Genomic DNA, 26,838 nt, shown 5'->3' with positions numbered 1-26,838 from the left:
TTTTTTTGAAAGTGTTTTTTTTTTTTGTCTGCCACAAATACATCATTTTCCTAAGTCATTACAAATATTCTGAAAACATTTTGTTAGTCTATATTCCTGTGATTAGTGGAAGATTTCAGTAGCTTTCATTCTCAATCAACATTAGGAATATTTATTACTAGCTAAAAATTACCTTTCGATCCAACAGGATATTATGAGGAGACAGTGCTCTATGTACTATGCCATGCTTGTTCAAGTACTGTAGGCCCTGAAGGACCTCAAATGCTATGCACAAAACCTTCGTATAACTACAAGGAAAAGAAAAAGTCAGAGATCAGTTACAAGGTAAATACAGTCTGCTTAAAGGAGACATAATAAAAGAATTCAGTAATGCTTTGTTGCACCTCTTCTACTCAGAGAAAGTGGAACATGCACATCTTTAAAACATCTACTTCACATGGAGGTGGCGGTACATGCCTTTGATCTCAGCACTTACGGGAGGCAGAGAAGGCGGATCTCTCTGTTCGAGGCCAGCCTGGTCTACAGAGTGAGTTCCAGGACAGCCAGGCATACACAGAGAAATCCTATCTCAAAAAACCAAATGTGTGTGTGTGTGTATACATATATTTATGTATGTATATGTGATATATGTATACACACATACATATCTACTTCTACATATTTTGGATTTCCTTATTATAACATAACTGATGTGTTATAGAATCTTACAGTTTGGGCTACAATAAAAACCATCTTTGTTTTCTCCAGGGAAGGGTTTTAATTTGAGTGTTGTAAACTATTTATAGCAGAATGAGATGCATTTGCCACAGACCGGCTCGACATTTTTACCAAATTACCAGTAATATTTAAAATATCTGGACCAAATCAATGAAAAGCATCAATTCTGTCAAAATAAAAACAAAACAACTAAGTCCACAACAACAAAATATGTTTTACACAATATGGACATTACATAGTCTCATATGAACTCATAAAAGAACTCCAGTAATTCATGACTTATCGAACATTTGCTTTAATTCTTGGCCTGTCCTCTCTAAGCCAGTCTCACAGAGATGCCCATTTCCTTTATCACTTTTCCTGTCTTTCTTCCATTGTCCTTCCCTGAGTATGTACGGAAAACGACAAAGAAATCATTCAATTCAACCTTCCAACTACCAAAATTTTTCAACAGACTGTTTTTTCTAGCCATGTTTTATTTTTAAAAATTAATATCTGGAAGCAACCACAAAAAGTAAACTTTAAAAGAGCTATAGATACGGAGGAAATAGTAAAGATTAAGTGAAATCATTAATTTTTTTTTTTTTTGAGACAAGGTTTCTGTGGGTAACTGCCTTGGCTATCCTGGAACTTTGTAGACCAGGCTGTCTGCTTCTGCCTCCTAAGTGCTGAAATTAAAAGCCTTCAAAATTCATTAAGAATTTTTAAGTAGGAAACATAAAATTTAAAAAAGAGCAAATAGCAAGTAATTGATGATGTACACATACCAATGATTATGTTAAATGCTAACAGAGCTACTTAACCAACTAAAAGATAAAACTTGTTAAACTTGGTAAGAACTGAGATTCAAGTATACTCAGCTGGAGAAAGCACTAAAGAAGACACAGTTATAGGAAATAGAGTGATTAATAGATCAGTGGTTACCATGGGCTTGGGGGACTACAAAGGAGCATAGGCAAAGCTTGAGGCTATTGGAATTGCTCTATTTATAGTTGAGGCATTGCTTATCAAATAGTTCAACTGTACATCAACAGGCTAAATCCTAAGGTGTGAGAACTAGGCCTCAATAAAATGTACTTAAAAATAGTAAGGTGGATAAATTTTCTTTAAAAATAATTACTGAAACTTGAAGCTCTTTCTGAAATTAAAAGAACAAGAAAGAACAAGAGATTAAAAAGCTGAAATATTCTCTTCTCCTATGCCACTTCAGCTGACGATGGCCCCACAAGAATCATAGACTAACAAACCCTCAGAGGCATGAGAAGCCTTCCATGCTGCTGCTGAGGGCAGTCCAGTTCCCAAACAATGCAGGCTATTGTTTCCCTTGAAAACTTCTCAGCAGTTGAAGATAGGGCCCTATTGCTGAAGAAACAGCACACTTAGAATATAGGATTTGGTTCATTAGAGCTGGATCTTACATAAAAATCTCCTTACTGCAGTCTAGCTTTCATAGTACCAGAAAATAAGTACTGTGTAAGCTGCCAAGGGAGGGACACAACTAATAGTTCTACCCAGCTATGATACCCATGAACCACAATGACCAACATAACAAGGTATTTGTAAAGGTGCAAATCTTGATGGTAATCAACTGCAGTCTAAGTGGACATAAGGACCACTCAACAGGAGGAGAATAATGTCTAGTACTGAAAATTTAGCCAACTCCCCAGGACTAGTGAGGCCATGGATCTCAGAAGAGAACCTGCCTCCTACACTTGACTAGACCAGCACAATTCCTTCACTACACTCTAAAAGTTTCCTCATGCCAAGAGATAGAAGTGGAGCTCTCACCCCTCATCTGCAGCAGATGGAGCCCATTACAGAAGCTGGGTACCGTGCAGGATTAATGGACTGTGGGGGACTCAGCCCCAAGGGCTATATCCACACCACAGCACAGCTCCTGCATGTAGATGGCTCCGGAAAGATTACTAAAGAAGGCATGGAAAGATTGAGTCAGAATGCCAGGAAGGCTGCTGTGAGAGGGACTTACAAGGGGATGCAGAAACAAGACCTGAAAAATGACAAGGTCAGTAGATATGCTAATGAGGACGGGGGACCATCTCCCAGGGTCCCAGTCCTAGACAGAGAACTACAGGGGACTGACTGCTGAGAGAGGGGGATTTAGCCTCTCTTGGAGATGACTGCCCTGATTAGTTATCTGATATGACTTAGTCAGCTCTGAAGTCCTATACATGCAAATAACAAAAATTGTACTCAGCAGGCTGTATTTGCATACTTGTACATATATTTATATGTAACGGGAATAATTAAAAAAGAGGCTATCAATCTGAAAATGAGGTATATCAGAGGGGCTGAAGGGAAGAAAGAAAAGGGGGAAGTGATGTAAATATATTTTAATTAAAAATTTAAAAAACAGAAAATATTTTCAAATGAAAAAAAGTAGTTTAAGCATTTCATTTGGCTGTATAAATTAACTTTAGCTTCTCTTATTGTTCTTGCTCTCTCTCCCCTCTCCTTGCCCTCCTTCTCTCTCTCTCTCTCTCTCTCTCTCTCTCTCTCTCTCTCACACACACACACACACACACACACACACACACACACACACACACACACATACACACTCACAATAGCTTATAAATTAGTGTCATATTCAGCACTACCACTAGAGGTCATCAGCTGCACGGTATTTCAACACAGATATCTAAGGAAATTGGAATCAAATCTTTACAATTACTGTTTTCATTAAACCAATTTTTGAACAGCCGAATACAGAAGACTCATTCTACTTCCTATAATGTTTTTGTAAACTGATATTAGATTTGTCTGTCAAAAATATATTCATATTAAAATGAAGGAGTGTATATATCAAAATAAATTTTATGCATAGAACTTTAAAAACTAAAGTTCATGATTAACTCAGCTGCGTTCTTGGCTACTGTTTGAGACTATTTGGGAATCACAGTTAATGGGCTCAGCATCTTCAACTTGAATCAAACAGTAAATCAGACTTCCTTCTCTGCTTCTTCTTTTTTTTTTTTTTGTTTTGTTTTTCGAGACAGGGTTTCTCTGTGTAGCTTTGCGCCTTTCCTGGAACTCACTTGGTAGCCCAGGCTGGCCTCGAACTCACAGAGATCCGCCTGCCTCTGCCTCCCGAGTGCTGGGATTAAAGGCGTGCGCCACCACCGCCCGGCCTCCTTCTCTGCTTCTTTATACACGTAGGGTTTAATTTTTGAATTTATTTTAAAACACAAAATAAAAGGAAAAGAAAAATATTACCGTTTTAAATACTGAAGACAATGGTGAATGATAATTTTGGAACTTGATATACTTGTTTTGAGGGATTTGGGGAGGAAAAAAAAAGGGGGTGTTTGTTTTTGAGACAGGGTCTCACTACAAGGCCCTTGCTGTCCTGGGACTCGCTCTGTAGACCAAGCTGGTACTAAACTCAGAGATCCACCTGCCTCTGCCTCCTAAGTGCTGGGACTAAAGACATGTATTATACTTACTTATTTTAAACCTGTTTTTCTTAATATGGTCAATAAGTTTAATATGAGATCTTTTTTTAAGCAATGTAATTATAATGTAATAGCAACATAAAAATATCTAATAGTTAACATATAACAGTTCATTTGTGTGCTGTGGCACATGGACACTCCCCACACACATATACAGTGTAATGCTTTATATAAATCAGACAACTCCTAAGTCAGAATCTTGTAAATAACTAACAATGAGTATCAGTTTAAGTCAGTAAATTTTAGTTTCTGTGATATGGTTTGAATGTGGTATGGTACGTCTCATATAGACTCATATGTTTGAATCATTGGTTCCCTCAGATGGTAATACAGTTTGGGAGGTATGAGGACCTTTCGGATATTGTGTGTCAATGGGACACACAAGGCCACTGGGGGTGGGGAGGATTAAGATAGGTTGACTCCATTTCTTTCCCGTTTGTCAAGATGTAGGCAAGCACCTGAAAGCTCCCAATAACAAATCCTCCCCGTGATGGATTCCACTGGTGAGAATAAATCCTTCTTCCCTTAAGTTATCTGCTAGACATTCTGTTAGAGCAACAAGAAAATAACTAAATCTGAACATCATCAGTACCAAGAAGTAGAGTTCCCATGATAAGCCTGACCATGTGTTTCTAGGTCTCTGGAATTTGTTTGTAGGAGGAATTTCTAAGTTTGGAGTTACAGGCTAGAGAATCTGAGAATGCTATATGGAAAGCTTAACAGATGATTCTGAAGGGAGTGTGAAAGACCAGAATGCTATAGAAATGAGATCATAAAGCTTCTCTCATCACATTTCAAAGGGAACAAGCATTCTATTGGGAATTAGCCTAGAGGCCACTCATGTTATAAACTGGCAAATTATTTGGCTGAATGCTTGCCTGTGCTGAGGACTTGAGTGTGGCTGAATTAAAAAGTAATGGGCTACTTGGCTGGAGGAGGAAATTTCAAGACTAGATAGCATTCAGGCTGTGGTGTGGCTATACTCACTGCATTTAGCCAGACTTACAGTCACAGCAAGATTAGAAAGTAGAGCAGAAAGAGGTGCCAAAAGAAGCCAAAAATGTGCAGTTTGGTGAAGAAGGGAACATGAACCAAGTTAAAGCCACAGACAAGGTGAGCATGGACAAGGCAGCTGTAACTGTCAAAGAGCCATTAATGAGAACCTATGTACTTTCTTTACACTTTGCATGGGGAAAATTGTAAAGGTTCCTTGAAAATAAGATCTCACTCATGAACAGATCTGGGATATAAAGCAGAACACCCACATATAGAACATTCATTTAAAAGGACAGTGCCCCAAAACATAGAACTTCCATGGTGAACTAGTAGAAAACAATTGCCTAGGGGATATTTTCTGAGAGTCAACCATGAAGGCACACAGACGGCACTGCAGCAATGGTCTAGAGGGCCAGATTACATCTTAATTAAGCAACAGGAACAGCAGCAACAGCAGAATTTACCCTCACCCTACAGTACAACTTGTGTAGGCATACAGAATGCAAGAGAGAGGGAGTCATGGAGGTTTGTTCCAGAAGAAAAGCTGGTGATACCAGGTAATGGGTGGCAGGGTCAGATTTCTTGCAAGCAGGCTCTGAAAGGCTACCATGTGAAGCTATGAAGGTCAAGCTTGTGTTGCTATGTAGATCTCAGCAGGATGCAAAAGCTGACATTAATGTGGTACATCTTCAAAGGAAAGTTCCAGTATCAGTTAAAGCCAACCTGAAAGCAAGCACATGCATGCTGCTGGTGGGAAGGCCAGGGAGCACAGCAACCAAGTCTACTGGCCTTCGATTCCTATTACAAGGAGCCTTCAGTCCAGATGGAGCTACAGGGTATAACATTTATCCCGCTGTGCTTAGTGTTTTGTGTTTTGCTTTAGACTATGATTTTCTTACCCCCCCCCCTTTTTTTTGGAATGGGTTTGTGTACTCTGTGTCTTTTTATGGAAGTAAGTAACTTAAAAATATGTTTTGGATGGGGCTCACAGGCTGGGGTCTCAGAAGAGACTTTGTTTGGACAGTAAAACTTTGGTATTTTTGAAGTTGGAAAGAATGCATTTTGTATTAGGAGACACCCATTGGTTTAAACACTTGGTAATTAGCTGGTATAACTATTTTTTGGATGACTACTATATAATCCTGTAATATTTGGCTAAAATTGTAAATTAGATTGTTTTTGAAGAAAACCTTAGTTTCCTTTCCTGATGCTGTGATTAAAATACTCGGACAAAAACAACTCCAAGGAGAAAGTTTATCTGACTCCCAATTCCAGACTTGAGTCCATCATGGCAAGAAAGTCAGAGTGACAGAGCTGAGAGAACTGGCTGTGTCACACCCACAATCAAAAGCAGAGAGCAGTGAGTTCATGCATGCATGCTAGAACTCAGCTTGCTTTCGCCTCTCTTATTCAGTGCAGGACTCCAAACCCAGGGAATGGTGTCACCCACAGTCAGCATGTCCTCCTACATCAATTAGCATAATTAGGATAATCCCACACAGACATTCTCAGAGTCTTTTTAAAGTCAGGTGATTTTAGATTTTGCTAACTTGACAAATAAACCACCAATTCCCCCAGGTATCTGCAATGTTTCCAAGAAGAGATTCTAACAGATTGCAAAAAATAGAGGCCAGGGAAGTGAACCAAAGGTCAGGGCTGCTGAGATAGACTTGGAAATCATTCATATAGAAGTGTTAACTAAAACCACACATGCTATTTCCTCAAATCAATGATCCGTGCATGATATTTCTAAAGGCCACTGCATAAGCCAAAACACACATACTGTCAGCACACCAAAGAGGGAACAATTCTAGACCATATAAGTTCAACATGTTTTTTCACCTTATAAAAATCCTAATTTTTTCCATATACATTTTCCTTCAGTTAAATTTCCTTTGTATCAGCCTGAGGTAAAATGTTAAGGAAGAGAAAACAGATGAAGTATAGTTAGCTACTGTATGACATGAAAAATGAAGAGAAAAAAATACTGCTGATTAATACTCAATATTGCAAGTATATAACTTTATTTTTAAAGAAACTCTCCTATACTCTCAAGATTAAAAACATCTTTAATATACAACTTTTCAATATTTGTTAGCTTATAAATTCAGAGTTAGAGGACAGGGTATTTTCAATGATATGCTAATACATTTGGAAATTTTAATTGAAACATTAAAGCAGCATTTTTAAAGGAAGACATTATTTTAAGATTTATTTTCAAAAATTATGTGATATGTGTGTACTTGTTTTGGGTATTACATATGTGAACACAGGTGCTTATAGTGTCCAGAAGAGGGTGACCCTGGAGCTGGAGTTATAGGTAGTTGTGAGCCATCCAATGTGAGTATTAGGAACTGATCTTGTGTCCTCTGCAAAAGCAGTACCTGTTTTTAACCACTGAGCCACCTCTCCAGCCCCAGAGAGAAAAATTAAAAATTGAAAATTGAAAGTGAAAACCTTCTTTGACTACTGAGCTTGTGTATTTTATACTAAATTAAATAACTCATTTTTCCTCAGATTCACATGTTTTGCAATGGGACTTTCACAAATTAATTACCAAAGGTTATTTGTAGAAGCTATAAAAATACTTCCTCTGTGTCTAAGTTGATAGGTTGGGCATATTTTAGAACTCAGCTTTTATTTTAAAATAACTGAAGTTGGATGCTGTAAATCTGGAATGTTATCAATTGACAATGGGATACAAACAATGGAAAATCACCTTTCCAATCTGAACACTGGGTAAGTTTTCTTCTCAACAAACAATTAATTGGCTAAGATCAAAATATACATGGACGCATGGTCTGGTTTGATAACAGGAGACTCCAGAATTGATTTGCTACACTTGAGAATGTTTCAAATCTATCTTGCTTCACTTTGTAAGTTTACAAGGTGAGGAATATGCACTAAACAGCAGCTAAAGATCAGTGATCTACTGGCAGATTGTAAGCCTCATTGTCTTAAGGGTGAAGCAAAACACTTGATCCACATGGTCTGTTCCTCCTCTAAACACCTCAGAGTCTTTAAACACAATGTTTTCCATTAAATGTGAGTATTTTATAAATTAACAGTTGTCTGTGTTCCCCAGTTTTCCTGATGTAAAATAATCAGAAAATCAGTGTTCTAATATATCTGTGAGAATAAAATTACCATTCAATAAGTATGAGTAATTTTGCCATTAAATTTTTCATCTTTAAAATAACTTTATTATCAGACACAGACACACTAAAATATTTTATTCTGCTATAAAATTTTTAATCTTATAAAAAGGCATCTATGAAAACATTATTGCAAATACTATACATAATAGTAAAATGCTGAATATTCTTCCTTTATATTTGAAACCAAGGAAATATGACCATTAGTATTTGCACTCAATTATCCAGCAAAAGTCCAAATTTGTGAAATAGATCAAGGAAAAAAATAAGCCATAATGATTTTTTAGGACGGAGTGCAAACATATTTTAATTAATGATAATATGGTTACTTACTTGGAAAATCTTAAGGTATTTGCAGAAGAACTATTTGAACTAACACTACATTTAGTTCAGCAGAGTCATAGGAAAGAAAACTACATTTGAAAAAAAATTCACTTATATTGTTATATATTAACAACAAGATAGGAAAATAAAATACAATTTCATAATACTCATATCAAAACAAAATATTTAGGACTGATTTAGCAATAGGAAAAACCATATATTACAAACTACAAAACAGTACAGGGAGAAATAAAACTTTATAAATTTAGAGAAACAGTGTGTTAGTCTATTGGATGACTAGAAAACGTTAAGACGTCATTGTAACAGGAATCTTAACAGTTCTTATTAATAAAATCAAACCCGGGGCCAGTTATTGGGGTGAACACTGGAAGGTCAGAGAGACAGAACAAGCCACAGCTAACCTCACCTGACCAACTTCTCAGCTGATCTTGTTTCCTCAGACTGGAAGCCTCTGTGTCCTCATATCTGAATGGCTCTCAGCTGAACTGTGTTGCTCAAAACCTAAAAGCTTAACCAGCCAAATGCTTCTAGTTTCTGGTCCTCACACCTTATATACCTTTCTGCTTTCTACCACCACTCCCTGGGATTAAAGGCGTGTGTCACCAAGCCTGGCCATTTCCAATGTGGCCTTGAACTCACAGAGATCCAGAGGGATTTCTACCTCTGGAGTGCTAGGATTAAAGGTGTGAGTGCCACCATTTTCTAGCCTTTGTATCTAGTGGCTGTTCTGTCTCTGACCCCAGATAAGTTTATTAGGGTGCACAATATTTTGGGGAACACAATACCACCACACGTCATCTCTTCCCAAATTGGCCTATCAGCATAACCAAACCTCAATTACAACATCAGACACTTTTGAAAACTAAAAAGTGTATTATAAAACTTATGTGACTTTAATTCACAGAACCAATTATAACTAAAGTAATCTTGAAAGATGCAAATATTGGAGACCTGCATTGGCAGCTTTCAAATTGTACTGTGAAGATATGGAGATTTACATAATATATAGCCATCATATATATGGAAAAATAGGTAAATGAAACAAAATAGAAATCCCAAAAAATTTACCTACACATTTAAATGGCCATTTGCTTTTCAATTAAAGCAACAAAGCAATACAAACGAAGTATCTTAAATACAGCTAAAACAACTAGATATCTATATGATAAAACTGCCCTGAGCACTATAGAAAAATACTAAATGAAGACAGACTACATAACCAATAAGATCTAACGCTTTAATGCTTTTTATTGGTAATATACAAGACTCATCTCTCAGCTTCTAGTTTTAATTCCCTTACTCTGTTAGAAAAATTTTAGCTGGATTCAAATTTCCTTCCACTTATCTATCAAACTAGTTCTGTATTGAATGATGTAATTATCTGTAGAAAGTGAACTGCAAATGACTATCAGACAGTAGCAGCTTACAGTGGCAGGTTGTAAACAAATAGATAAGTGAAGATGACCCTCAAATGAAACCTCTGAGGAAGAGATTTCTTTCTTACAGTTCCAGAGCACTGATTTCTGATGGTGAAAACTAGTTTAGTTTCTAAGTCTTAAGAATATTACCCCATGTTTCATTATCAAGTTACAGAGTAATTAACATTGCAGCACATGAAATGGCCTCTGTTATTGGAGACCAATGTCATCCCAACATAGACAAGTCAAGCAGTTCTTAACAAAATAAATTTACAACACATCAGCAACAATTTGAAACTAAGGTTGGTTGGATGACTTTTACTGAAAGGCAGGAAGTAATGTTATATTCCACAATTTCCATGGAAAATATTAAATTCTAGCCTTGTCTTAATTATTTTCCTAGTGCTGTGACAAAGCACTGTGAACAAGGTAACTTAAAGAAGAGTTTATTGGGCTTTCAGTTTCAGAGAATGAGTCTATGACCATCATGGAAGGCAACATGGCAGCAGGTAGGCAGACAGGCCCATACGGTACTGGAGCAGTAGCTGAGTTTATATCTTGAGACAACAACCATGAGGCAGAAAGAGTTACCCAGGAATGGTGTGGACTTTTGAAACTTCCAAGTCCAGCAGCCCTAGTGATACATCTCCTCCAAGAAGGCCATATGTTCTAATCCTTCCCCTAAAGTTCCACCAACTGAGGACCAAGTATTCAAACATATGAGCCTATGGGGGCCATTCTCACTGAAACCACAAGATTGTTACTGGAATGACTAAAAAACAAGACTTTATTTACACAGATATTTAAACACATTTCTTATGAAGACATTGCGAAGACCTGTAAAACTCAATGTCTTCTTTGTAAAAATAAATGAAAAAAAAAAGTCTATAAAATGTAAAGGACATTAAAAAGCAAGAGAATTTTGTTCTTAATCTTATGCTGTGTTTCCATCAGTGACACTTTGATCAAATATAGACAAATGTGACTTACTGAAGAAATGTGACTTCTTTACACAGACCAGCTGATATTCATTGTCGTGAGAGTCAGAGCTCTAAGACAAGGACAGAAAGCTAGAACTTTTTATGAGATAGTAGATATAATCTCATTGGCAAAGTAATGCAGAATGTAGCCTCATATGGTACAATTCAATGTTCAAAAGATACTGAAAAGAAAAAGAAGGCAGGATCATCTGGAAAAGGATAAAATAGGAAATTTTTCTTTTGAGTCACCAACTTTCTGTCTCAGTTCTCCTTAAAATTTTTAAATTTTATTTATTTATTTAGGTATTTGAGTCTTTTACCTGCATGTATGTATGTATGTATGGGCACCACATGTGTACTTGCTGGCTGCCACAGTCAGAAGAAGACATAGGATCCCCTGGAACTTTAGATATTCTTAGTGTTAATGCTATCTCCAGCTCCAGATAGGACCACTCACTCCAGGGAGCCATGAGCCTGGAAAAGTAGAAGCCTAGAGAAGATAAGCTTCAGTGAACTTGAATACCCTACAGCCATTTTCGCTCAGTCCAGAGGGGAGCAGCTCTCCTGGCCCAGCAAAAGGCCTGCAATTGCCAGAAGAACAATCTTTCATTTGGATAAAGGTCTCTACCGGGAGTGATACAAACACCCTTGCCACATCACATCCAGTTCTGGTCACAGTCTGCTTGGCTCACCTCTGGCATCAGCTAGGAGATACCTCCTACTTGGCCCGAGTACTGTAACATTAAGTTCAACAGAAGGCTTAGCTCAATTTTGTTTGTTGTTTTTGTTTTTTAATTTATCTCCTTTTGACTGTTGCAAGCCAGGTGAGCTGGGAACATGGAGGCCGGAGAGCAGATAGACAGTGAAGAGGTGGCAGTAGGAGGGGCACCAGGAGGAAGACTCAAGAGACCTAGAGAGCCGCTGAGGGCAGAAACAGCAGGAAACTAAGGTGGCAGAGGTGGAATACAGAGAAGGCGGTCAGGGGCCACAAGCAAGAGCTACCCCATTAGCTGGTAGAACTAAGCCAGATTGCAGCCAGGCCTCACTAGCCACTGGAGATCTGTAACTAGCCTCTTTTCTGACACCAAGCATCTCTATACCCTAAGCCAAGGAGCTTTAACACTATCTGTGAGAGGAGCTTCAGAGTCCAACCTATGAGGCCAGCCAGGAACTCCAATGAGAGCATGTGTTTCCTGCTGCTGTTGCTTAGAGCCGAGGTTTTCACTTAGCTGTCTGCTAAGTGCCAGACTGCCAGCAACCAGAACACAGAGCAGGGACCTCTAACCTGAGCACCGAGAACCTCTCTCTTCTGTATGTTGCTGCAGCACTCTGCAAGCAAGTTCCCCCAAAGATGCTTCAGATGGACCACCTTGGTATTTGGCACTTCTTTCTTTGAAATGCTAAGTGACCTTGACCTCTGGATAGTTAGGAGCTTTCCCTTGTGTCCCTTGCCATCAGGGTTGAGAACTCCAGCCACAGGTTCAGGGGATGAAGTAGATAATTACAAAGCATAAAGACTCACGGTAAGCAATTTTTGTTAGTTTAATATAACTATTTATACATTGAATCCTTTATAATTTAAAAAATATTTTGGGTATATTAATGAAATACTTGTAATAAAAAATTAGATAACACACTATTCTGAATAAGAAAACATAAATTTCTTGAGTCACTGAAATAATAATTAAATTCCATCATGAAGTCCTACCCAAGTTATGATTATTCCTTCTGCCTCTTCCTCAACATGGCCTTTACTTAACAAAGATCACTATTCACCTGGGGCTACTGGTGCACACAGAGAAGCTACCATAGCCCCTTTCAGGAAAGTAATCTTGGCTAGTGGAAATTCTCAGAACTAAGATGTCAAATATTTCATATATGTACAGTCCACTGAGGACTTCTTTTCAAGTACTTTGTAGAATGTACACATTGAATTTCTATGTAGCAAGTGAATTAAAGTTCTTAAAGTAAAAACCTACATTGAATTTTACCATTACACAAGAACAAAAGAACTCAATGCCCTTCAGTGTCTAGTGCTCCTTTGTTGGAGGATTTTCACTCTTCACTGCTTTGTCACGTGTTCTACAGTACCTCACAGGCTTCCTTTCCCGAAGCAGGTCTTCCAAACTCCGCTCACAGTGCTCAGCCACTACCACCAGTCGTTCTAGAAAAACAAAGCAAACCTACTTTATATTTAACACACTTTAACAATAAGATCATATAGCTCTCTAAAGTCATTAACATATAACACCAACAACAGTATTTTAAAGTATTATGTATTTCCACTGTGTGTGCATGTGTGGTCAGTTTTCCTTACTTCTACCTGGCTTGCTCATCTCAATCTCCTAGTCTATAGATCAGCACCCCATTTACCCAGACTGAACTGCTACCCATCTTCTATTCATAATTCAATTCATTAGTCTCCTTACTGTGCTTTCTCCTCATCTACTACTTTCTGAGAAACTACTACATTTTACCCCAAGCCTGGAACTCTCTTCAACTGCAGACATTTAGAACACACCCTTGGCTTCAGTATAGAACTCACTGTCCAGCTGGATCTGCAGCTCAGCTGGTAGAGAGCTTTCTTAGAATGCACGGAGCCCTGCACTGAATCACCAGTACTTCATAAACCAGGGTGGTGGCACATGCCTGGAATTCTAGCACTGAAAGGTTGAAGGGGAGACTAGGGCTTGCAAGGCCATCCTAGTGATAAACTAGTGAGAGGCCAGTATATTGGACCCTTATCCAAGAAAACAAACTGAAAATGTCACTAGCAACTCAGGAGAAACAAGACAACTTATAATTTTTCCCTTTCTCAAACCCTCACAGAGTCCTGCTATTTCTATGCCCCAGTTGCTTCCAGAGTCTGCTATTTTTATGCAGAGTTTATTCCACCTGATGCAATCCAGGTCTAAGCCAGCATTCTCTCATTCTCTTCTCTAGTTTCCACTACATATTTCTCTCATCAGCTTTTGGGCATTCTCATCCTTTGGGGAATTACACTTGGGGTCCCATATCTAAATGATCTTCATCTTAACCTTTTAAAAGAACTTCTATATTACATTTATCGTGTGTGTGTGTGTGTGTGTGTGTGTGTGTGTGTGTGTGTGTGTGTGCGTGCATGTACCCGCACGCGTGTGCATGCTCATTCCACTGTGTACACGTGGAGGTCAAAGGAACTTACAAGAATCAATTTTTTTTTCTGTCATCATGTGGGTCCTAGAGATCAAATTCAGGTTGTCAGGTTTGGTGGCAAATGCTTTATCTGTTGAATCATCTTGATAGCCCTTTTAAAAAGGAATATATTTATGTATTCTGTGTATAAGCAGTTCATGTACATGTGTGCCTGTATGGGCATGCCAGGGGTGTGTGCTGGAGGTCAAGGAACAACTTGTGGAAATCAGTTCTCCCCTTCCATTATGTGGATTCCGGGATCAAACTCAGGTGTAACTGAAGTTATCCTGTTCCTGCCTGGCTCCAGCGGCCCTGCAGTCACTTGGAACCAAGTAAACACACAGAGGCTTATATTAACTAAAACTGTTCAGCCATTAGCTCAGGCTAACTATTGACTAGCTCTTACACTTAAATTAACCCATAATTCTTATTTATGTTTGGCCACATGGCTTGGTACCTTTTCTCAGTTCTGCCTTCACATCTTGCTTCTCATGGTGGCGGCTGGCAGTGTCTCCTGACTCAGCCTTCCTGTTCCCAGCATTCTCCTTTCTCTTTGTGCCACCTATACTTCCTGCCTGGCTACTGGCCAATCAGCACTTTATTTATTAACCAATTGGAGCAACACATTCACAGCATACAGAGCGAAATCCACAGCACTTAGGTTGTCACCTTTTTCCACTCAGCCATTTTCCCAGCCCCCTTCATTTCAACCATTTATCTCCTATCATGTTACATGGTGCTTAAAAACAGACTACTTTTCTGAGGTGCAAATGCTAATATTATCATTTTTTATTGCATGATCTTGGGAAATTTACTAATCTCTCTGTGCCAGTTTCTTCTAAAGAGGAAGAAAACAATAATGTCTACATCACAGCACTGTGGTAAGGGTGAAATAAATTCAGATAGAATTAGGATTGAGAAGATGACAAAAACAGTAATGCCTCTGTCATAGCGTTATGATGAGGGTGAAATGAATTCACATATAAGCAGGATGGAGAATAGTCCTGGCACAGTGTCAGCACTGTTAGCTTTTACTGTTATTCAAGATTCAGGTCTCTGTATGATAATGAGTATTCAGAGATGGGTAATGCCTGGAGGGGGGGCACTCACCAACCTAAGACAGAGTGCCTGTGTGGCCTGGGCAGTCGTCTCCATGACGGGTAAGGTGACCTGCTGATGTCCCAGGCAACCTAAGTCAGAAGCTCATTTTCTAGTAAAAGGGGGACCTGCAGGGCCCTGGTCCCCGTTTTGGGTAACTGTTACCTTGCTTGCTGACTTTGACATTGATATTCTCCCTATGCTGATTACCTGCCAGGTTCCACCCTCCTGAATGCTTAAGGGAAGTTCCTTGTCTGTGTATCCTGCATAATGGGCATTAACAGCTTAGATGCAAGATTGTAAAACATAGGTAACAAACTTCTGCCCTCTGAGGTTCTCCTATTGTGCTGTAAGCCTGTATTTAAGACCTCTTCCCTCCTTCAATAAATGGCATTCGGCAAAAAAAAAAATAAAAATAAAAATAAAAATAAAAATAAAAAAAGATTCAGGTCTCAGTAAACATGACTTCTTCAGGATTTTTTGGATGCTCCAGAATTGATTCACTAGTATTATGATGTATTCTACACAACACTTGTCTTTTGTATCACTTATTTAACTATAAAACTTGGCATACATTTTTACTTAGTGCTATTTTTTCTACATAGATGACACATTTTGTGATAGCAGGAACCATGTTGGTCTTGTTTGGAACCGCAATACCAGTGTCTACAGTTCACCTGAAACATACAGGCACATACTAAAATTATATATGTTAAATTATAACAGGGCAAGACAGTGAAAAGGTTCTTCCATCCTGCATTCTTCCTGAGGCCATTTCAGGTTTAACTAGAATTTGATCTCTTTGATGGAGAATCCCATGAAAAATTATCCAACTCTGTTCTAGGAACCCAAGGTCAGGATGTCCCAGTTAACTTATCTTAGCTTCCATTAAACTGCCTGTTTGTGCAAACCTCCTCCTCCAGTTAGCTGCTTACCTTAGCTTCTGTCAAATTGCTTGCTTATACAAATCCCTACCCACCCACCCACCCCCTGCATCCTCACCTCCCACCCTGAAGCTGTCAAACTGAATGCCAAGATGGGCATTTGGCAGGGCTACAGCTGGGTCCCTGAATACCTGGGTATAGTCCCAGAAGGCTGGAATAGAGAGTTTCAATTGGCTATAAACTGTGTCTGAGTGGTCATCTCTGGTGGGATCCCCATAACAAAACAAATTAATTAGAGCAAAGGCATAATGGGGACATCAGAAATGATGACAGTCACCTGAACAGATTTGTTCTATGTTGGAAAGTACACAGTTATGTTCTAACTAGATATAATACCTTAGAAGTATTGAAATTAATATACATCAGAATTTATTAAAATATACATACTTCATTTATCAGCCATTTACAAATAGATATGTATGTCTTTCCATCTGAAAGAGACTTATCTACCATGTGCCATTAGGCTGAAAATTTTTAGGCTTCTTCTGTGGGGCGGGTGGTTTTTTTTTTTTTTTTTGGTCTTTTTAATGGGTTTTGGGTCTGGGATAATTTTCATTATTTAGGGGGGTAGGTTACAAGTTGTTGTCAAGGGTTAGGAAAAAGGATAAGCAAAGGAGATTAGATTTAATGTTCTTGTTTTTAAAAAAAAAGAAAGAAAGAAAAGAAAAGAAAAAGACAATTACTAGTTTTAAATACTTTACATTATTACCAACTATTAGGATATAAAGAAATGAAAGTAGTTAGACATTACAATAGAACTTGTAGTCATATTAGATATGTTTTAAAAATTGAGCAGATATATTTTAGACAGGTCATCTTCAAACCCTTCAGAGATCTACCGAATATGGCATTTAAAATGTTTTAATAACTTAGAAATTTTTCTTTTTTGAGACATGTCGGCTCCTGGCAGTACCAATCTACTTCAGAGAAAATATGGGCATTGAAGAAAGTGCATATGAAGTCAACTTTCATTGTGGCAAAAGTTAGCCACTGGACAACAAAGTATCCTCAAATCAACAGGACAAAATGGACAGACAGAACACGAAACAAAGGACTACCGATTCCTGCCAAAACAAGTGTGGTTATGGCTTTATCAGAAGGCATCTTCTGAGGCCAGGACAATATGGCACCATCCCTGAAGTGGCCTTCACAATCTGGAAAAGGTACAGTGCCCTTTTCTTCGAAGGCAGCTGAACAGGCAGAGGGCCGATGGCTTCTGTTGTGCAATGGAACAGCAACTGAAAGCTCACGCCTCTCAATAGTAGACTGGCATTTAATAGAGGGATGTGGAGAAGAAGGGGATGCTGAGATGAAGCCATATATACACAGCCAAGAAGAATGGACAGCTGAATTCAAAAACCATCAACAATTTCCAGAATTTAAAATCCTGAATCATGACATGACACTAGTGGAATTCAGGTGTTTCTGGTACATGGACTGCTCTCACCCAATGTGAGGTTGAACTGTTGACCTTGTGTACAACCTACTTCACAAATGAGTCTGTCAGATACGATAAGCCTATAGGCTGAAGATGATGCCCCAACACTGCGAAGAAACCTCAGGTGACTTTCCAGGCAGCTGGCTGTTTCTGTCAACTCACAAAATTTTTGGAAGTTGCTTTTGTGCACTTCCTGTTTTTATTTTTGTTAGCTAATATTATTTCCTTCTTGGGTCTCTGAGGGAGTTGAAGATTAGTTAGTTATAGTTGATTAATTAGGATAGAAAGTGAATTAGATACATTTTGGACTTACTAAAATAGGATAGATAAGGGAATTATTTTCTCTGATTTGTCAAATACAAATGGACTAGACATTGTTTAGGTATTTGTTACTTGTATATATTGTATATAGTTATTGTACTGAAAGACCCCCGAAGGTAGTCTTCCCTCTGGAGAGACCCTCGCCCAGAGATCACACCGAGACCATAAGTCAGATGCAAACAGCAAGAGGCTTTATTCAGGAACACGGGTACCCGGGGCAACACAGTCACTCAAGAGGCTCAAGAGACTGGCGCGCCGACGGGCTGGAGTGGAGGGTTTTTATAGGGTCGGGCAGCAGGAGCACGAGAAACATGGTTTGCAGGGTTCTGATTGGACGATTCAAATGAGGCCAGGTTCAAACTCAGGACAGTTCGTGGTTTTTCCCCCGAGCTCGACACGCCTGTTGACTTGGTTACAAGTTGTTTTTCTGACCTTTAGTACCCTGTTCTGGGGCCAGGTGGCCGACCGTAGATACCCCATTTGTTCCTGTGCCCATGTCCTCTAACTGAACTTTCCCCGTGCTTTTCAGGCCTTACTCGAAATGGCGTTAGGCTAAGCAAGTATGCTGGGGTCTTTCAGTACTTTTGTATATAGTTTTTCTTTTGTTAGTTATAACCTTTTGCCTTTTTTCTTTTTATTAAAATAGAAAAGGGGAAATATGGTGATATTTTATTTGTAGGAAATGTGATTTTAATTTTATGTTAATAAATAAAGTTGCCCTGGGGTCAGAGCTATTAGAGCCATAGCAAGAGCGTGGTGGTTAGAAGAGCTAGGTACATTTCTGTGTGTTCAGGGATACAGCCAGTATTGGAGACATACGCCTTTAAGACCTGGAAGGCGGTACTTACAGGTAGTGATGAGGCAGTCATGTGGTTGGGTTTACAACCAATGAGAAGGCAGAACAGAAAGACTATTTAAACACAGACAAACAGGAAGTAGCTCTCTCGGGGAAGTTAGGAGCACTGCAGGAGGTAAGATTTTATCTCTGAGCTCTGACCTCTCGGCTTTCTCTTTTACATTGGCTCTGTGTTTCTTATTTTAATAAGACAATTGGTTACATCTACATATACATACTTCATTTATCAGCCATTCACAAATAGATATGTATGTCTTTCCATCTGAAAGAGACTTATCTACCATGTGCCATTAGGCTGAAAATTTTTAGGCTTCTTCTGGAAACACCTTCAGTGTCTATCAAGGCTTTAAGATTCTATAGAATTTTAAACACTGTTTTAGTAATGCAGAGCCATAACCCTTGGCAGAAAATCAGCGTTTCTCCCAGAGGTAAAGGAGTATATACTGAAGGAATATTTCCATTATGAACCTCTTTTTTTAAAGAACTCATTAGAAGTACTCATTCCAAAATTCTGGATCTATTTGAAAATAGTTTCTGTTTGTTATGAAAGCAATCTGGCTGAATAGAATAAACGGTTGGTTTGGGAATCATAATGTGCCAAATAAAAATCAGCAATGTAGTGGCATTATTTATAAATAACAAATATGCAAGTTTGGAGAAATGGCTCAGCAGCTGAGTGCATACCGCTCTTCCAGAGGACCTGAGTTGGGTTCCAATCACCCATATCCAACATTTCACAGCTGCCTATCACTCCAGCTCCAGGGGGTCTGAAGGCACCTGCACTAATGTACACATAACCCCCCACACATACATGTAATTAAAAGTAATAAAAATAAACATTAAAATTAAAAACAAATTCCTTATAACATAAAGGAATGTCTGAAAAGCATGAACTAATCTGTCTAACAAAAAGCACTGCATGTGGTTTCCCACAGTGCATCTATCTAGGACTGTGTGCTTTCAGTCAAAGAAACTGAACTTTAATCAGGAAAGAGAACAGAGAACCTGAACAGTAAAAGGTCGAGAGAGAGAGAGAGAGAGAGAGAGAGAGAGAGAGAGAGAGAGAGAGAGAGAGAGAGAGAGAGAGAAAGAGATATCCAGAAGGATGGCTCAGAGACTAGAGATGCTCGTCATGCAAGCCTGGAGCTCATGCAACTGTGGAAAGAGAACTCCACACCATTGTCCCCTGACCTTCCACACACATGCCCCAGTACACGTGCCCTGACAAGTGTGTATCCTATTCATACATGTATATCATGCACACACATGCAGAGTCACAGAAAAATATAAAAGTTCAAAACAGAAAGTTTTAAATTTTTTAACATAAAAATGAATTATGAATGTCTTGTAATATGGTGTTATCAACATTCCTGCATCCTTTTTGTTATTCAAAGTAAAAACTAGCTTATTAGAGACTAGCTCATCACCTTTAAAATGTGATATTTAAGTAAATATTTTAACAGTAATGCCAACAAAGAAAAACTGATTCACAAATACTGTAGGTACCAGGATTCTGCAACAGTCAGTTTTAAAAGTCAACTACAGTCCTCAGGCATTTGAACAAACTCTGGTCTATATAAATCAATGAAGAAATCATACGAACGACTGTGTTTCTTAAGAAACACCCTTAAGAAAGCTTATCCTAAACAATCTAGGTTCATGATGCACCAGTTAAATAACCTTGAGACAGAACTGAGGATTCCCTGAAAAAAGCAGCAGCCTCAGCTCCTGCCCAGATTTGGTGTCTCCTTGATGATATGCCTTGTGCTTTGGGCTGGACTAGCAAGAATCTTGCATTCCAGTTCCTAGCACATAATCTCTTCATACACACACCCCTACAAGTTCTTTTCTGTGACAGAACACTGACCGATTCATTCATTTAGATTGAAATTTATAGGCTATAGGTACAGAATAAATTATAGTATGTTCTTAATAATGATATTTATTCTGACTAAAATTTCAAATTTATGTAGCAAAATTATTTTTCCTTCATTTCATCTCACTAGCAATTACAGAAGTATTTCTAGATAATTAATACCAACCACAACAGAGCACAATACCACTTAAAATCTTCATTGTACTTCTAAACTCTGCTGATATTTCAATTCAAAAAAAAGGTTAAACTTGATAAAAAAAATCTGTATATTTAAGTTTTATTGGTTTCATTTAACTATATAACATTGGCTTTTAAAAAATAAATCATGCTTTCAAGTTCTAATAAGATGTCTATATTCTTGACATTAAATGCATTATCCAAGAAGTAGCATCTCCCACCAATTTGGAATCAGAAAACACTGAAAGTCTGGCTTCTATATGAACCTAACATGTGAAAGCATAATGTAAGAAAATAGGCCACATGTCACAACTCCATGTACAAAGAAAGGAAGTGCTCATGGAAGAGTCACAAACAACAAAATGTGTGCATATCAAGAATGAAAAAGAGGAAAGCATACATCCAAAAATCAAAATTCTTCATGAGACAATGAAATGATGTTACACCAAAGTCATATGACTTGAGAAGTATGTGCTGTTGACTTAGGAGGCTATAAAATGGAAACTTCAATTCTCAAATTAGATGCCATGAAAATAACTGAAATTCTTCAGAATAAGTGGATTTCTAAATAAGCACTTATTATAATTCAGTTATTTACTCCTTATGCACACAAAAATTTTGGGCACCGAACTGCCAATATATACAAGAAATCAAATCCTCTAGTTTCTAGTCATTGATATTTCAGTCCAGGCAGACAGGCTTATGATATAGGAATCTTTAGCATGTCCATCTCCTCTGTGACCCTCCTTGAGAGAACTGCTGAGATCTTAATGTTGTAAAATATTATTTTAAGGTGTGTTACTTTTGTTTATGTTGCATTTGTTTAACGCTGTGAAACTGTGTTACTGTGCTTGTTTAAAACACCTGATGGTCTAATAAAGAGCTGAACCGTTAACGGCAAGGCAGGAGAAAGGATAGGCAGGGCTGGCAGGCAGTGAGAGAATAAATAGAAGGAGAAATCTGGGAGGAAGAAGTAGTCAGAGAAGGAAGAAGACTCCAGGGGCCAGCCACAGCAAGCCATGGAGTACGAGTAAAATTTACAGAAGTAAGAGAACAGGAAAAGCCCAGAAGTAAAAGACAGATGGGGATAATTTAAGTTAAGAAGAGCTGGCAAAAACAAAACAAAACAAAAAAAACCCACCAAGTCAAGCTAAAGCCAGGCATTCATAATTAAGAATAAGCCTCCAGGAGTGATTTATTTGGGAGCTGGGTAGCGGGCCCCCCAAAAAGAGAAAAACCAACAACAACATCTTAGAGCTGTGAATTTGGGAAAAACAGAGTGACTACTGACAACGGTGGTCAGGGCAGGAGACTAAGCAGACTGTTGGTCTGGCTCAAGGCAGACTGTGGTATATTAGGGGATCCTCTTCTGTCTGGCACTGATAACCAAATGAGGTTCACAGGTGAAGTTAGTAAGAGTGATCCTCACAAAGGGTTCTGCTTTGCAACAGCACAATTTTAGTGCTGACAGGGATCATTTGGTCAGAGGAAATAAAACTGGAGTGGGGTAAAGGGGCTCGAGAATGACACAGGACTGATGAATTAACCTTGTGACAAAAGGAGGCATATGAAAACTAGTCAGAGAGCAAGGCCTGCATTATATATAGATTGTGAAGCTCCAAAGAGTTCGCCAGATATAAGAGGAAGAAACTAAAGTCACTTTAAGAAACAAGAATGAAGTTCTAGGAACTAAATAAGGTGGTAAGGGTCTGAGGAGAATGTCCTACTCAATATGGTCACCAGCCGAGGATAACAATAATATACTATACTGCTCAGGTTTGCTTGGAGTGATTTGGGACTGGGAAATCCTGCAATTGCAAGGTCTTTCTTTAGATGCTCTAACTGAACTACATGGGAGTGTAAAGGGTAATTGTTAAAACATGCAAAGAATGACAGCATCTATTCTTTGTTGGATGATGTAAACATCTGTAAATGATTCTCATAATTTTCCAACATCAATATTGTTGAAACTATTTTAACAACTAAAAAAAACCTTGTTAGAGGTTCCTTACTGGTTTTTTTTTTTCTTCTTGCAAATGGCTGGAACTATCTACTCTCTACTCTAGGGATAGTTACCATGAGTCTCCTGGTTATCTTTAAGCCAATTATAATCAAACTACCCTTTCCTCCAGTATTCTTCAGAATTAAGTTTAGCACTCATATACTACATTAGCCCAAAGCTTTTATGTAATATACAAATGGAACACATATAGTGGTCCTGACTGTAGGTCTCTTAATTAGCAAATATGTCATATGGTATAAAACTAGGTTCTGGTCAGATCACACACAAATAAATTATTAATTAAAAAAGTAAAACAGTTTGGAGTAGATTCTTTGATTTTACTTATGGAGAAAGGAAGCAGAATAAGATATAAAGTTAGGAATATTGATAGATTTACAGTTTCTTCAGGTGGACTATCAATTTGTAGACTTCCCATAGGTCAGGGCAAAGAAGGAAAACTATGCACTTCTGTGACTTCACAATGACGGACAGCTGCTGAAATGCGGGAAGTGCAGCTGCTGTGGGCTTCATGGAGCTATACTGCTGCAGAAGGTGAAGGGTGCAGAGCTCTATCTTCTTACTAAAGCAAACTTAGGACATTCTTACAGAGGAGCCTAGACTTACTGCTTCAAAGCCAGCTTTCTTTCAGGTCTGCCCTCCAAACACATGTAGAAAGAAACTCTTAATAGTTTTCACCTGAAAGATTAAGCCATGCCAGACAATAATAATCTTTTACTAATATTTGCTGAAACAATAAGTTAAAGGCAACTTTACACCACAAAAAGCTAAAAAAAAACATGTATTTCAATATGTAGGTATGTTTATATTTACATACATTCATACAGTCATGTGTGCATACATATATGTGAGTATGAAAAATCAAATATAATCATCTACTAGATAATTGCTATTTTTTACCATGATCTCCCTTGCCTCTGGCTAAGCTTTCTAAAAGCACCTAAATATTCAAGGTACTAGGTATACAGTAGAGCTTTACAGTATTAAGGGACCAAACAGTCTGAATGATGCTGCTATGGCATTATTATAGCCTTATAATGACTTTGAAAGTGTTCATCAAGTAACAAAATTTATTTTTGTATGTATTAGTATTTATCTTTTCTTATTTTCCTCTATGCCATCATGTTCTCTGCCTCAATCTCCTTATCTGTAAAATGTGGTGATATTTTATTTGTATGTTAATAAATAAAGTTTGCCTGAAGATCTGAGGTCATAGTCAGCCATAAAGAGATGTCAGCCCTTAATCTGATCACATGGCAGTTAGAGTCTCTGTGTGTTCAAAGACACAGCCAAGCGTGGTGACACAGGCCTTTAATCCCAGTACCAACCATAGAGACCTGGAGGTCTGTATAGACAGGCAGTGATGAGGAAGTGATGTGGCTGGGCTTAGAGCCAATAAGAAGGCAGAACAGGAAGGCAATAAAGGCTCAGGTTAGACAGGAAGAAGCTCTCTCTTAGGAAGCTACAGCGACAGCGACGTGGTGAGCTAAGGTTAGTTTGCGGCTACTGATCTGATTTCTATGGCTTGCATCTCTGTATTTGGCTCTGTGTTTCTTATTTAATAAGACTATTTAGAAATTTGCCTACAGAAAAACAACACTGTAACTGTTCCTGTTATATAGTAGTATGAGGAAGATTTTTAATTGTTATAAGTAAACATCTAGACTATTGCTTAGCATGTAATAAGAAGTCATAATGAGAGCTACTATTACAAAAGAATATTCTGCTCATAGCCAACAAAAAAAATATTCACAGAGCAAATACTTTTAAAAGAAATGAACTTGCCAGCTTCAAGTACAGTTTAGCATGCTTTTCAGAAAAAGTAAGTATTTATGAAGGTATTCACCATTAGGTAGAAACATATGAATAGATATTTTATAGAAAAAAATGTTGAATGTCAGAAAGCATGAAGGTTTGACTTTGATATATTTTTATATCTCCAAATTATTTTATGTCAGAAAATCAGGCACATTTTACTAAAGGACATTTAAGATAATCTTAAGACACAGAACTTCAGCCTGCCATTAAGATTCCTAAACAATTCTAGGACGACAAGCACTGTCATCATCAGCAGCTTCAGGTTTGGAGGAACCTCACAACGGCAGTGCACCTGCTGTCACAAGACGTCGGCTTTCACCCAACTACTTTAGTTCAATAAAAAAAGCAACTGCAACAGTGAGAAAATAATGACTCCCTTTTCATTTTCAAACTTAGTCAAATTTACTTTGAAACATTAAAAAGCAAGTTCATGAATGCATGTCAATACATTTTGACTCTGCATTTAAAACTGCATCGTGAAACTTGGACCAACAGCTGTGGAGCCTGCATGGGACCGAACTAGGCCCTCTGCATACGGGAGCCGGAGACAGTTGTGTGGCTTGGTCTGTTTGAAGGGCCCCTGGCAACAGGATCAGGATCCATCCCTGGTGCATGAGCTGGCTTTTTGGAGCCCATTACCTATGGTGGGACACCTTGCACACCCTTGATGCAGGGGGGAGGGGCTTGGTTCTGCCTCAACTGAATGTACCAGGCTTAGCTGTGCCTCCATTGGAGACCTTACCCTTTTGGAGGAGGGGATAGGGGGCGGGGAGGGGATGCTGGAGGAGGGATGAGGGGGGATCTGTGGTTGGTATGTAAAATGAATAAAAAATTTCTTAAATAAAAAAGAAAAGAAAAAATTGCATCATGAATTGAAGCAGTGAACATAAAATAAAAAAAAAATAAAAAGAAAGAAAAAAAAACCACAAACAAACCAAAAAACAAAACTTACCATGCTTTCCCCTAGAAATATCCACATATTGGCACAGCCTGGGATGGGTGATGGTCTTAAGGATTTGAAAGCGACCTAAAATTTTGATGGAATTTGGTGTGAGAGGAAGTCCATTGCTCCCACAAACATCATGTGGAAGAGCTGAGGCAAAGAAAGTAAAGGCACCCATGTCAGCATCCTTCAACGGAAACATTTCCGAAGTCCTGGGTCCTCTAAGATGACCTAGAAAAGGAGATAATTTTTATATGACAGACTGACCCAACATTAATCCAGTACTTTCTCACTTGAAAACTAATATACAACTAGGAAAAAAAAAGCCATACCACTCTGAACTCAACTATAAAAAACTCAGTTTAAAAATTTCAAGACAATATATGAAAAAGAAAAACCCAAGCTTTTATATTGTAGCTCAAAATCAAATTCAAAGATTTTCAATACTGGGAGAGGTGACTGGAATTGGGGGGCATTTGGGGGCATGGCAGAAACCTAGTGCAATGGAAACTCCTAGGAATCCACAATGGTGACCCTAGTGAAGACTGCTAGTAAAGGGGGACATGGAGTCTGAACCAGTCATCTTCTGTAACCAGGCAAAACTTCCAGTGGAGGGACTGGGACATCAACCCAGCCACACAACCTTTGACCTACAATTTCTCTTGCCTGCAAGATGTGCTGGGGTAAAGATGGCACAGAACATGTGGGAGTGGCCTTGCAATGACTGATCCCATGTGTAGTTGGTTTTATTATTCTTTTCTTAACTCTCTGGGAGCCCACCAGTCTCCTAATTAAATATATGGAGAATTCTTCTTACTTAAGAATGCCTAGCCTTAGCTTGGCTTGTTTCTAGCCAGCTTTTCTAACTTACTTAAATTAACCCATTTCTCTTCTATGTTTTGCTCTGGGATTTTTACCTTTCTTTATTCTATATGTCTTTCTTCCTGTTTTTCTCTGTGGCTGGTTGTGTAGCTGGGTGACTGGCCCCTGAGGTCCTCCTCCTTTTCTAGCTCCTCTTCTTCTCTTCCCTAGATTTCTCCTCCTACTTATTCTCTCTGCATGACAGTCTTGCCTATCCCTCTCTCCCGC

General features: G+C 38.4%; 1 protein-coding gene across 4 annotated transcripts in view; it reads right to left on the bottom strand.

The window, feature by feature from the left end:
- Tbck (TBC1 domain containing kinase) overlaps window positions 1-26,838 on the bottom strand; it is a 166,016-nt gene that overhangs the window by 136,658 nt on the left and 2,520 nt on the right. For all 4 annotated transcript variants that reach the window (XM_042279946.2, XM_042279947.2, XM_076575001.1 and 1 more), the window contains exons 2-4: window positions 25,759-25,980; window positions 13,176-13,248; window positions 173-287 (exon numbers count right to left, since the gene is read on the bottom strand). In XM_042279946.2, the coding sequence (XP_042135880.1) occupies window positions 173-287; window positions 13,176-13,248; window positions 25,759-25,951 (381 nt within the window). In that variant the 5' untranslated portion in view covers window positions 25,952-25,980. The remainder of the gene's footprint in view (window positions 1-172; window positions 288-13,175; window positions 13,249-25,758; window positions 25,981-26,838) is intronic.

Source organism: Peromyscus maniculatus, chromosome 6, assembly GCF_049852395.1.
Source record: "Peromyscus maniculatus bairdii isolate BWxNUB_F1_BW_parent chromosome 6, HU_Pman_BW_mat_3.1, whole genome shotgun sequence".
NCBI classification, from domain to species: domain Eukaryota; kingdom Metazoa; phylum Chordata; class Mammalia; order Rodentia; family Cricetidae; genus Peromyscus; species Peromyscus maniculatus.
Note: the sequence above shows the minus strand (reverse complement) of the source record. Positions and strands in the feature narration are given on the sequence as shown.